The sequence below is a fragment of the Pleuronectes platessa genome, chromosome 10, assembly GCF_947347685.1.
Source record: "Pleuronectes platessa chromosome 10, fPlePla1.1, whole genome shotgun sequence".
Lineage (NCBI taxonomy): Eukaryota > Metazoa > Chordata > Actinopteri > Pleuronectiformes > Pleuronectidae > Pleuronectes > Pleuronectes platessa.
Window position 1 is genome coordinate 12,931,985 of NC_070635.1, and position 14,435 is coordinate 12,946,419.

General features: G+C 42.9%; 1 protein-coding gene across 1 annotated transcript in view; it reads right to left on the reverse strand.

Annotated features, from left to right (window-relative positions):
* fhod3b (formin homology 2 domain containing 3b) overlaps nucleotides 1-14,435 on the reverse strand; it is a 79,314-nt gene that overhangs the window by 22,105 nt on the left and 42,774 nt on the right. The window contains exons 4-5 of the mRNA XM_053432684.1: nucleotides 6,233-6,300; nucleotides 4,198-4,303 (exon numbers count right to left, since the gene is read on the reverse strand). Of these exons, the coding sequence (XP_053288659.1) occupies nucleotides 4,198-4,303; nucleotides 6,233-6,300 (174 nt within the window). The remainder of the gene's footprint in view (nucleotides 1-4,197; nucleotides 4,304-6,232; nucleotides 6,301-14,435) is intronic.

A 14,435-nucleotide genomic window follows, 5' to 3' on the forward strand; every position in this document is an offset into this window, starting at 1 on the left:
TATAGGAAGAGACATATGTGAGAAAGGAAGAAAAGAGGAGATAAAAGCATAACATGTAAAAAGAGTATGACTTATTTGATACAGTTATACCTCTGGACATCTCAGCCCCCGTTTGTGTGGAAGCTATAAATTCAGGTATAGGTTAAAGCATGTAAGCCGGTGTATATACAACATCACACAGCATGTGATGTGAGATATGGCCTTTTGGGTGTGACCATCATTTACACAAAGCTCAGGAATGTGTTTTCTAAAAATGTGTCCGAGATGAAAAGCTGTAAGAAAAAAAAGGCTGTTTTGGTGAATTCCTATAGATGAAAAACCAGTTTGATTCCACCGACGCTTATGGCCGGTGTTTTGTAAACAGCAGAGTGCAGACAGAAGTGGCGCGGCCTTTACAAAGTGCAAACACAGAAAGTGTAGCTGAAAACAGAGGTCACGGAGAGGAATGTCAACAGTGAACATTTCAAAGCAGGGAATAATTGCTTCAAGTCGACTGTAATTGGTTCGTCTTTAATCTGCCCTCATGTCTGCCGCTCGCATTTTTTTACCAATTAAAACACGGTCATTACTTTTGTCACAGCTATTCAGAGAATTATAACTGTAGGCAACTTTGCCTTGTGTGATTCTTGTGCCAAAGCCTTCTTAACCTTTTGCACACGCTGCTGATGTTATTTTGTGCCTTAATAAAAAAGAAGTTAAAAAATCTACAATAAAAACTGCAATTTTTTTTTATTTTGGGTCAACAAAATATCAGATACCCCTAAATATGTTGCACTGTGGACAACTTTTGCATCTGCAATTTGGTCTATATCACTAACTTCAAGAGACTTTCAAGCTCTTTGGTTACAAGAGTGGAGCCACAGGTGGGCAAACTAATTCATCGTGACCAAATTTGGTTTATTCAATTTCTAAAAAGAAAAACAACTCTCTGGGTGATTGAGTTCTGGAGTCGTGACCCCGGGGGACAGGGGCCTAAACTTGACTCGGACAATATTTGATCTTACATATTCATCTCCTCATAAAAACCCAGCATTAAAACTAATTTTCCATAAATTTATTCTTTGATTTTATTCCACATCAAATCGCTTCAGGCAAGTTAGACTTCTGGTAAATTATACTTGCATGTTAAACAGCTGCCTAGGAAACCACAATAAAGACTGACTTAATCATTTTAGGGATATTGCTCTCAGACAAAGATCATTCGCATATTTTGCAGTGTCACGGTTCAATTCCTTCCACGGAAGTTCATCTGCATTTGTTTGTTTGTTAGTATCACTCTGCAAGGCAAGAGTGATATGTATATAATTTGAATTGAATGCTGTCTGTTTGTAAAATAATCCTTGTGTAGATATTCTATGTTGAATGTAGCACAACCTGTTTTTAGTTCCTACAACAAAGAATTGCAAATGCTAATTTAAAAATGAATAATGAATGTCACTAACAAGCCCTTCATCATCCTTTACCTCACCTAAGGCTGAGTGTGAAGCTTACAGGAGTACCAGATGGCACAGGCACCTCTGAAACAGTGACCTCACACCCTGCCCCTCTGATGGGGTGATAAAGGCATACAAAGCCCCCCCCCCCCCCTCCAAAAAAAAGAAAAGAAACTCAGGCCTCCAAGGAGCTAAGTCCAGGTCTGGAAGCCCTCCGAGCCAGGTGTGAGGGGCGCGGAGAGGGGCCAGAGCCGACCCAGAAAATACCCACATCACTGAGGGAGCACTAACCGGCCACAGACACCTCCAGGGTGAGAAGGCGGAGTGAAAAAAATTGGAGAAAGAATAAATTGAGAAGGTGTAGATTACTGGGAGGGCTGCAGGAACTTTACCATTTACAATGACGGCAATGTTCCAGAGATTAAAGGCTGGGAAGCTGTTTTTATAAAATGCATTCAGACCGCCGTACACGTGTGACTTGTGCCTATTTCAACTACAAAAGACCCATAAGGTTGAATTTTATTCATGAAAGAGAGCAAGATTGTTTTGTCAAAGGGGGGGGGGGGGGGGGTAATGTACACCAGACAGATGGGTTCAAGGCTTCACATTCCTTTTTTTTTTACTGGCCTCAACTTGAAAGACAGTACAGCAAAGAGAAATATCATATTAGAAATGCTCAGAGTTTGATGCCGAAGCAATGACTAAAGATGCTTTGCTCTCTTCGCTTCCTCTCTGTGAGTAAGTGTGAACATTTCAGGCAGCTAATTTACTCTCCTCCGGGGAATCCTTATGACATAGCTCCTCTTGGAAGGCATCAAGAGTAAAGCAGCCAGATCTATATACATTTCTGACCCGTGCATCTGCGTTCCAGCACATGCTCGACTTGTGTTCTCCAACACACGGCTCACGAGGGAGGGTGATATATTACTACACCCCACATTTCCTCAGCTGGTCAGGAGAAATTAGGTCATGGGTTGAAACAGGGTTGAAGCAGGTTAAACGGGCTTTCGGGAGAGGGGCAGCTTGGGTTAGTTTCTCGTTGTGATGTGGAGACACACGAGGGAAACGGTGCAGCCTGCGGAGATTAAACTATAAAGGATCACATGAAAGAATAAAAAGAGTCCGACAGAAAGGTACTGAGAATGTTTTATCAGAATTCTCTGGGAGGTGGAGGGGGAAAAAGTACCGAACAATGAGGAGGAGTGAAAAGATACAACAGGCACAATGAGACATGTGGTCAACTCTGACGTTGGGAGAAAAGCCTGTTCTTCTCCTGCTCTCTCATTGTTCTTGGCCATTTAACCTGTGTGATTTATCTGTCTGAGTCAGACCAGGCCAAGTTCAGATGAAGCATCAAACATTAAAAGACCAGAGCCGACGGAGGCCGTCCAGGCATGGATCATGTTCATGTTTATAACCTGCTCATCAGGCAACAGCATTACTTTGTCGAAGACGCCCGTCCTCTGCTCTTTGATGTTGTTCAGTGACAGAAAAGGTCACCGAAGGGCAAGTTGACAAAATTACAACACAAGCTTTTAGGGACATGAAGCACCTAATCATTTAAAGATGAGTGGGGGCTGACATCTGATTTAGACTCAAGTTAGCTTACTGAAGCAATAAAAAGTTTAGTCTTGAAAAGTTGAATACAAGCTTATGCATTTGTTTACATCTGGTGTTATATTCTGTTCATTAAAACATGAATTAACTATAAGGTCACTCGTAGAGCACACACTTACTCCAAGGTTGATTGGCCACATCACATCACATAAACATAAGTTGAGGTCAGATAAATATATATGGCGGTAATATGTACGTAGAAAGCCATCTTACATTAAAGGTAGAGAGGCAAAATATCCGTTCTTTGATTAAGGTTAAAGGGATTATTTGTTACTGTAGCTTAATAAAGATCACCCTCCTAAAAGTATTCATTTTGATTCACAAAATCTGGATCGTTATCAGATCTGCACAAAATTCTGCATTATTTCTTTAGAAATTCACAAAAATGCCCAAAAAACAGTTAACCATCTCACAATGTTAAAGAAAGTGGCAAAAATAAATCCCAGACCCGCCCCTGAACTGAATCTGCTCCAAAGGTGAACAGGTTCTTCCTTGGCCCATATCCCACACTTCTACCAAGTTATGAAAAAATTGGTTTAGTAGCTTTTGTGTAATCCTGCCAACTGACAGACAACCAGCAATAACATCAGGTTAAAAAAACAGAAGTGCAGCAAAAAGTTAAGGGAACACACAAGAAAAAATAAAACAAGAGTGAAAGAAAAAAATAGAGAGGGAGAGGAGGGAAAATTAGTTTTATGATCTGCAATATCCTGCCAGAAATTTTATTAGACACTTAAGTGAGTAGCCCGCCCCTTCACAACAGGCTGTTAAATGGCTGCGACCTTGGAGTGCTGTTGTCCTCTAGTATTCCGGAACATGCTGCCCCTCCCCGACCACATCACGTGTGATCTTTAACCTCCCCGACATGGGACAAATAAATTAACCCTTGGCCTCACTTCAGGCTGAACTGAGACACACATTGGAGTTTGTTTATCTACCATAAGTGTGTGAGTGTGAGGAAGTCGATGAGCAGAATCATCAATTCACATGGTGCATGTAAACACATGTGGTCCTGGAGAGGTTTATGGAAAGAAAAGTGTTACGGGACTGATTAATAACATCCTCGATCAGGCGGAGAGGTGTGAGGAAGTACAGGAGAGGAAAGCATGCTGTGTTGTTTATAGGTGCCATTCTGCAGCAGACATACCCCTGAGGATGTAGTTCTGGTAGTTCTGGTCGGCTTCGGCTCCCACTTTTATCAAACATGTCAGTCCCTCCTCCACCACGAACTCGTGCACCAGGTCCTTGTCATCCTGGGGAGAAGCAAGGGGTTATGAGTGAAAGAGCCTGCAGAGAAATAACAAACTGAATCCTGTTGTTTGACAGCTCACACAACTCGTGAAAACCTTTCTAATAATCTGTGTAATAATTCCTGAAATCTCTCTGTCTGTCTGTGTGTGGAACACAGATCTCCAGAGCTGTTCATCTTACCGGCTCCACACTTCTCATGTGTATTGTTGAGGGTCCAATTAGGTGCAGTGTCGACATTCGGTAAGATTTGGACATGTGATCCATTCAATATTACTAGACTTTTATTAAGCATGGGCCCAGCGCTCTGTAACAGCGGCAGCTTGGACTATTCAATTTTAGTGACGTTGTCAATCCCAAATCAACAGCATGGTCACGACATCAGCTGATTCTGGAGCGTCACCAAACTTTGAATAAAAAGGTGAACAGCTCTGAGTCCTGCAGTCAGCCTTTGGTTGCAGAGGCTCATTACTGCAGGTCACTTTTAAATTTCAGAGCGAAAGCTGTAACCAGCATCGCCACAGGCCAGACAAGCAGCCCATTCCAAACAGGCAGGTTTACTTTAAGAGTTGTGATAAAGAAGTAAATCAATCCCCTCAAAAAAACAGAATTGCAGATGAGATTTTTTACTTAAATCAATGTTCACAGCTTATAAATATGACTCATTACTCTTAACTTATATTACTTATCACTAAGTTATAGTAAACTATATGTCCCTCCTAAAAAGAGAAGAGTTCTATTGCTTTAACTTAAACACTGCTACACAACACGTGTCACATTTTATTACAGATTTATTAAGGAGTATAAAAGAGGTGATGCAGAGAACATGCACTCAAACTCCTTTATTTGTTCTTTGGTTTGCCAGAGGGCTCGAGCACACTTCTCATTTCTCCCTCCTCAGCTGAATAAATCTAATCTAACTTCAATTCCTAACATTAACTTACAGCCACTGAAAGGGCATTGAGCGCTGGGATGGGCCTGCAGCTTGTTCAGATGGATTCCTGTGGCTTCGGCTCTCCCCACCTCATCCCACATTTAGCCCAAGATGACAAAACCACCTGCATCTCTCACACCTGTCCATGACTTGGTAATTTAAGGCCAAGCAGGAGACTTTCTGCAGGTTTAAACATTTTCTGATACTCTCTACAGTTCAGATGGGAAGCAGAGGAAGAGGGGCAATAAACACCGGGAGGTGGTCGGGGCTCCTTCTCTCCCAGGAGGAAGTGTAAGTGCTTCCAGAAGAGCTTTACCATAGATCTGTGATGGAGACTCCAGTCATTTGGCAAATGCTCTAAACATACGGGGGTGTCTCTAAAGAAATAGAACGGACAGCAGCTCTGAGAGTCCTACATGGACAAGTCTGTGATGCATTGTAGAGAAATATGACTGAAATAAATCAAAGTGAGTGGACATTTTATTAAAAAACAAGAATGATCAGTATTCTGTTCAACTGAAGCCCCGCAGAGCCACATGTAAAAAGTGAGCCATTCTAATCTGTTCTGAATCTGTTGCTTTCTTTTTCATCCAACTGTCACTTAACCCTCCCCCTCTACAGTCGACTGCCCAGCGGTCCAGCCCAGCCCACTGTGTGTGTGTGTGTGTGTGTGTGTGCTTGTGTGTGTGTGTGTGTGTGTGTGTGTGTGTGTGTGTGTGTGTGTGTGTGTGCGTGTGCCACGGAGGCAGACTCGGCAGCAGGAAAACAATACCAAGTCCAAGTGTTAGAGAACGTAACATTTAGCCCTTTCACGTTAATGTCCGTACATGGACATAAACACTCAGTGCCCCTGGAAAAAGCATGGCAAGGTAAACCTCACAAGAACTGCTGCTGATATTACTACACAAAACACAAAAGGCACTGGATCTTGTGAGCTGCTCTTTTAAGAACAGTCATTTTTAAGAGGTCAATGAGAACTATAGGAGAGAGAAATAATTACCTGAAAAATCTGCTTGAGGGAGAAGAGGGCTCTACGTAGCTCACGTCCAGTGGAGTTGTAGAGTTTTTCTGTGTGGAGAGAGAAAAGGAGAAAATGGAGAGATGAGTTGAAATGAATAACACTGATGATGAGGAGAGATTTTGGATGACTGTACCCTCTCTTGAAAAATAAAGTGCATAACTACTAGTGTTTTAATGAATCATTCACATCACATGTTCCTCCTTCAAATTCACTTGGTGATCTGAATCATTGGCCGAAATTATTCCGACTAGCTCAATAAGCAAAGGATCCTACAAGAGGAACAGTGAAAGAACAGTAGGAGAAACTCAGAGCACATCTGCAGAGAATTAGCAAACAGAGGATGTTTTTCTGCTGACAACGTCAGATCTGTAGTTTACCATAGTCATTGAGGAACCATTAAGCCAATAGCCTCCACAACGGCTGTGATACACAATACACCCATTAGTCAGTTCTCCACAGAGAGATATAGGAGGGGACGAGGCGGAAGACAGATGCTTGTGATGGAGGCAAAACATTTCCTGCAACTGCCTGACAATCCTTAACCCTAGGTGCAGTTGCTCGAGTCTGCCAAGGAGGGGCAGCATTGAGCACAATCTCAGTAGCTCACTCATCACTGCTGACTCTCTCTCTCTGACTCAGCAAAACCCACTGCTGCAGATACAGCCACATACAGCAACACTCCAGTCCAATGCAGAGGACACAGAGCTCAGTACAGCCACTCTCTGTGTTACGCTTTTTATTTAGATACTAACAGGTTTTTATTGTATTCGACTGATACTTTATTACTTGGAGGCTGATATGGACGAACACAATGAGACAGATTGTTTCTCAGAACCTTTCTTTTTCTCCCCTCACTTTCTAGTTACTATGTTTAGTGTTATGCAGCTGCCTAACTACCTACCAACTTACCTATCTACTTACCAACACATTCCTACCTACCTACCTATACACAAACCTACTCGACTTCCGACTGACCTACCAACTGACCAACTGACCAACTGACTCACAGACCTACCTAACTATTTATCTATGTAGAAGATGCTACTGACATTTAAAAAAAGAAGAAGAACTTATAGGAAGGATATAAGGTCTTTCTTTCTTTCTTTCTTTCCCTCCATCTCACTAGATTAAGACGTGACAAGCATGTTGCAGTGTGTTGCAGCTGTTACAATCCTCTCCAGATGGTAAGGGAAATGATTTATCACTGTTAGTGCATGAGTGTGCATGAGTTACAACTTTTACACCCAAACATGCAATTGAGAGAAACCAACAGGCAGCCAAACAGAGGTGCATATTGCCTTGAGTACACCCTCCACGCACACAAGAGCACACAGTTGTGCCCATGAACTCCTCGTCTTTACAAACAGCTGCTGCTACTTCTATTCAGAAGTGTGAGAAACACACACTGATGAGTGCGTTCGCTTGGGATTCACAGCAACAAGCCTCTATTCATTATTGTTGTTGGCGTCCTCCTCCTCAGCCATTGAGTAAATCCCCTCAGCTGATGAACTGAGAGACAGATGGAGAGAGGGAGAGAAACAGAGAGTGTTGCCAGTTCTGTGGACATGCACAGGCAATACTTCTAGACACCGGAACTTGGGGACACACAACCTTTTTGACACAACATACTTTAAACTTCACACACACTGACAGCTGGTATACTGTGGCCCAGTCAGACCACAATCAACCCACTTTGTAGAAATCCGACATGTTTGTTTTATGATTTTTTGAAAGCACAGAATCTGAGTGTGAAAGGGCAAGAGACTGACTCAGCAAAGGGCCCAGTCCGAAAATCTAAATCAAAATTTTTAATGAAAAGATTCTCACTGAAAACCTGTAAACAAGCTAGATATAAGGTTTTGTTTTCATAATGTTAAACAAACAATATTTAACCTCGACCACTAGAGGTCTCTCAATCAAAACAACAACAAAAGACCGCTGAATAAAAGCAAAGACCCACTCATGGGGGTTGTTGTCTTCACCCCCCTTTCTTGAAAAATAATCTTCTTGCGTTGCTTGGTTTCACTGTGTGTTTGTTGATTTACTGGGAGAGCTTCAGCGTCAGAACACGCAGCAAACGGCAATGAATAATCATGATCCATTACCAGTGGCCTTAAAAACACAGGTTAAAGTCAATAATATAAACAACATTGTCCTCTTTAGAGATATTTATGAAGAATTGTTAAATAATAAAACTTTAAATTTGAGTCAAACTTTGGGTAACATTTTTCCAGGACATGTTATTGCAGGGAAAGGACATCCACCGCAGTGTTACACTACACATTCATATTATTGGTGTCATTTTCTGCTACAGAAAAACACAACACTGGAGATGCCTCTGTGTCACACACACACACACACACACACACAGACACACACACAGCTTGGGACTGAGCCATATGTGGTCAACTGGCTCAGATTTGATGATGTTGCTTGCTGAAATCCAACACCTCACACTCCAGTTACAAGAGGGTTCCTTATCTATAGGCGATGTCTTGTTTCTAATTTATCACTCTGGTGATATTTCGTATGAGTGAAGCGCAGCTTTATATGTTCAGTGCACCCAGCGCCCTACATGGTTCAGACACATATGACGAGTAGATGAGTGTTGGTCTTTTATGGAAGAGTACCGGTAAGTCACTGGCACCCACATCCTCAAGGAATAAATCTCAACAAGTCCAGAGGTATATTAGGAGGGGAAGCTGCATGATATTGGTGATTTATGCCTTTATAAATAACAGGAAGGAGCTGTGACTGTGACTTTTCAGTTGGCCCCCCCGACTGTGGAACTCCCAGCTTGAGCAAATCACGGTTGCCAAAGTCGACTTCCCAGACAGACACATTTTTGTAGATAGCTATATTATATTTACTCCTTCTTAAACTTCAGATTCTATTATCATCAACACTGTGTGTGATAAAGCACTTTGTAAATCCTATACTACTGATAAAAAGTAGATTATTTATGATCATAACATTCAGTTTCTTGGCTGGAAAATGTAGAAAACAACTCAATAATGGAATACAGTTTCACACTTAGATTGCTTTGATTCCTCTGTATTTGTCAATTTTTTGTATCTAAAATAAATTCCTTGGTTTATATATCTTTTAATAGTTTAGTTTGGGGTCTATGTAGCTGACATAAACCAAAACTCATTTCCATGATTCTGGCTTGGACAAATTAAGGGCTCAGTCACCAAGGAACCAAAGCTTTTAAGTGCTGGACCCTCTTCTCTGGCCGCACGGCTCCGTGGTCAGGAAGTTGACTCAGACTTTAGTTTACAGATCTCCAAACAGACAAATCTCTGAGATCACTGGAGCGGAAACACAGATGGGAGATACTCTGAGTTACTCATCACACCTTCACCATAAACAAGCAAACTTGATTTGTGGTGCTACCTCAACACAAGTCTTGAATGAATGTTTTTTCCATTGAACTGAGCGTCCTCACGAACACTAGATGTTTATCTGGCAACAGATAAATTGTACCCAGCAGTGCTCAGTGATATTTCTGTGTAATTCACAGCAGAGCAGCACAACAAAAATGCATCCAGGATTTAAATAAATCTCATCCGCATGTTTGCGTGCATATAATAGACTGTATATAAAGATGGATGGACGACATTTCTCCTGCTATCCTTAAATGAATCCAAACATTCCCAGATAAGTAAGTTGCCCTTTTGCGTCTGTGCAGCAGAAATCAGGGGCACTCAACCAATCAGAAGTCAGTCTCAGCTGTCTATCATGAAGTTTCACCCGTTTAAAAAACAAAATGTGTTTGACATGTACTTTGACTTTTTAGTTTGTCCCATCCACTAACATGGAGACAGCCCGGTTTACGACGTGTAGCGCAGCCAGCCACCAGGTGGCGATCAAGATGTTGTGGATTTACATTTCTTGGGAGCCATCATATTGTCCATTAAATACAGTCTATGGTGCAAGTATGTGTCAATCAGCAACAACCTGGCAGAGAAACTCCTCCACGCAGACTCAGTTCTACTGCCATTCTTAAAGAGCTCGTGCTCCTCTGCTTAGCTTTGTAGTATGGACCACAATAAAACTGACAGAAAGTTATTCCTCTAAATGAAGCCCATCTGCAGGAACACAAAGTTCCTTCCCTCTCCCAGTTCGTGGTCCACACACCGTTGCACCTCCCTCTAATGAGAAATATCTCAGTGGAGATTAGTTCCATACCATTTGGCACAGATATGCACCCAAAAAGTATCGGTCTTCTGCATTTCCCTATTTAGGAAAAGAGCCCAGGCACTTATTTATTGAGAGGAAATGCTTGTGAACCCAGCTCTCAAAATCACGTTCACCTGAAACCCTAAAAACCACCTGAAACTTCAAACTCAATAGCTCACTACATTTGTCATGGATCGTTGTCGGGCCAAAGCAAACCAAGGACTAGAAGAACAAAGGAAGGTATGAAGGATGAAGTTGAGGCACCGCAAAACATGATCCGGCTAAAGTAACAACACGAACAGTTTGCAGCAGCTAAGTTAATTCAATATACTCTTTTAATGTCGATTGAGGCGTCACATCATGTTGTCGGTTTCTCCTCTTACCACAAAAGACACGGCAGCCGTAAAATCAAAAGAATGCAGGAGTGCATCTAAGGACAAGCAGCCCATTTCTTTTTTTCATTTCACATTCAAGGCTTTTACTGACAAGTACCTGACAGTGGAATGACTCAACAGAGCGAAAGTGTTTCTTTGATGGCTCGTATTGATGTGCCACAGAGAGCAGCTGTTTTCTCCTCTTAAAATTGCGATACACGATCACGTTTTCTCAGCTGGAACAGCTACGGGGATGTAATGCTCACATAATTATAACAATCATAAAAGTACTCATGGAATTTCTATAATCATCAGGAATGTGCTCTAATGCCAGGAGTAAAAGAGAGCGAAGAAAAACCCGCTGTGGGTCCTGAAAACATTCAGACGTGACAGGACCTCATGGACGGTTGTGCGACTGCTAAGAAGACAACTTTTTAAAGCCAATCTGTTTTGTGCTGCTTCAGACACCTTCTGATTGTCAGTGTCAGTGCCAGCACATTCCGTTAATGCGAGGCCTGTTTGAGTCATGGGTGGCTTTTTTATTTATCTCCACATGCCAATCTCAACTTGAGACCAGTCGCTGCCACTCAAAGCTGGACAGCTAACAAATATTTGTTTCCAGAACTAACCTCGCTCATTTTCCTGCAGACAAACATATCCTCGATGCTCGGTCGCTCTTCTGTTTCCATTATTTCCAGAAAGAGCTATAAAATGAAAGGGATGACTACCGCTGCTCATGCTTCGTGCAGCTGGCGAAAACATAAACCACAACCAAAGCACAGCCAGGAAACCCACAAAGACCCCACTGGGCAGGACAACCCCGCACACACAGGTGTAAATAAAACTGGGTCTGCTTTCAGTAGCTCCAATAAGAAGGAGGATCCCTGCATCATACTGGTGGTTGTATATGAAGCGTCCTTACGATTCACGATTGGAATCAACAGCAGAGAATCTGACGTTGAGGAGGAAACACAACGAATGAGACTATGGAACATTTGCTACTGCAAAAATAATTATTATTTCCAAAATAGCTGCGAGGCATAAATGTGTCTGTGCTGTGTCTGTGCTACACCTTTCCTCATCACTATCTGTCACGCCCACCACAGCAAGGTACTGATATTGAAGTAAAGTAGGTCAGCGGTGAACAAAGTCGTCAGTCTGTCGTCACCAACTTTGCCAGTCTTTGCATGTGGTCTGTTGCTATCGCTGTGGCAACTGGCAAACTAACATGGGCAGTAGAGGAGACTTCATCAGACCCACAAGCACGGCTGAAGCATCGGGAGTGACAACAAACAAACTTTACAACCTGGGGAAAACTTAAATGAGGTGCATGAGTGACAGAAGCAGCATCACACCAGTATCTGTAAGCATTATAAATACTGGCAGAGCACGAGTGGGTTGAAGATTGTCAGCTTAAATACATACACACTATATATACATATACCCAGGAATTAGGTTATACAGTACTGCAAGCATGATGCAGTAAGTAGAGTTCCTAACATGTTATGTGTGGCAGCATATCTGGTGCTGCTGCTTTGGCAACTTCATTAATCAGATGGCAGAAGGTGGTTGTTGTTGCAGCCTGGCAGAATTGCCAAGTTCTGTGGCCACATTTGCAAATACCCGGAGAAAATTCTCAGAAAGATTTCAACTAAGCCTCAAATTTTCTGGTGAGGGCTATACCAGTGTTTAGCGCCGTCTCCTCAGAGAAAGAAGTATCTTGGTTTGATGCTGAGTTTGGCCGGAGCCTTTCTCTGGAGTTTGCATGTTCTGCGAACGGTTGTTTGTCTCTATTTGTTCAGCCTGTAAAACGCTGGCTGGCCTGTGTAGGGTGTGGCCTGCCACTTGCCCAATGTCAGCTGGGATAGGCTCCTGACCCTCAAAAGGATAAGCAGATAATGGATGGATTGATGATATACCAGCTATTTAAATCTGCGGGGGAAGTCAAATTGTAAAAATAACTAAGCAATGCAATTTTTTTGTCTCATAAATACTCTCATTATACTTTCATCACCTTGAGCAACTGTTTGTAAAATGAAGCTTTGTGACAATGGCCCCTGTTCTGGTCAGAGCTGGACCTTGACAGTGGACTTCATCCCCGAGCCAGTGCCCTGCCCATGTCTGCATTTAGCTGTGTCCTAAAGCGGTCCGACGCTGCTCTACTGGACAGTGAAGGCCACAGAGTCTGTGAGAGGTACCGGTGGTCAGACTGAGGTCAGGCAAACTGTAGCCAACTGGGAGAGCACGGTGTCGTGTGAGCCAGCGCTGCCACATCACTGACTGCCATGTGAAAGGATGGAGGATGGATGGATTTTCATCAGAAACCCTTGAGTTTACAGAATGCATAATGGCCTTTTGCACGCAGTCAGGAAACGGCAGCAAACTAACATCGACGGAGTTTCCTCCTCGTTTGGTTTCCCCTGTCTCCTTTCTCGCCCCGTTAGGGAAAGCTCCTGTTCAAACATTTATGAAGAGTAAACACGAGTAATTAAGGTGAGAGACCTCCCAACATGTGCGTCGGCTTGTAACATGCTACTTTATGGACTGGCCTTTTCTTTTTGCTCTTTTTATCCCTTTTCCCTAAATAGAAAAAGGGGTGAATGATGGGTCAATAAAAGCAGATTATAGCACTCAGGTGGAAATCATTAAGCGGGAATGCAGGTAAGAATGAGATCACTTTCAACATGTTTGGGTTTTGAGTGCAACCAAACGGTGGATCAAGACAATTATGTGGAAAATGTGAGTGGGCGTGTGCATGAGCCCGCTGCACACATGCAAGGATACGCACAGGCTGCACACTGGCCCCGTCTGCAAAGTGCACGGAAGAATACAGACATTAATTAATTTGTTCCTGTTGCCCGGAGTTTATTCAAATGCTTTGGAAGTCGTGATGGAAGACACATGGAGATCATGGTTTAGATTAGAGAAAACCTAGTCGGAGGCCACACAGAGTGAAGAAGCCTCTGTCGTTGGGAGCAGGGCCCACAGGAAGGCGAGGACCCACAGGGCGTGAAAGTCTCTAAGCAGACACTCATCCAAGGCATGGGACGGGAACAGAATCACTACAACAGCTCGTAAATCTGGGATTAATCTAGAGATGAGAAAAACAGTTAACCTGCAGTGTAGGACTAAGTCAGATGTGCTGCCTTGTGTGTGTGTGTGTGTGTGTGTTTTGCCGTCTTCGACACAGATACCTGCTTCGTGAAGAACTTTAACAAAAACGTTTGTGGTAAAGCATGCTTGGACTATGTTCTTACGTTACTGGCTGTGTAAGGAACATGCAAATAAACCAACGCTAACTCATTCTGATTTGATTTCCTTCACGGATGTTATACCTGGACTTCCTCTACACATCGTGTCTCACGGGATCAGCGAGGAGATCAGGTTTCTGGCCTGTGACACTCGATCCTGGCGGAGGCATTCGATAACAAGGCATACCAAGCTCCAATAAACACAAAACCTGGCCCCCAGAGTTCAACGGCGCTCATTGTCCCCTGATGGAAAGAGGGGTGGGTGGGGGTTGTTGTGTTTATTGATGTGTTTACACTGGACATTCAGTGAAAGTTTATGTTTTTGTCAGTTGCAATCATTCCCCCCAGCTTTGGGTGGTTAGGTATTTCGGGGGC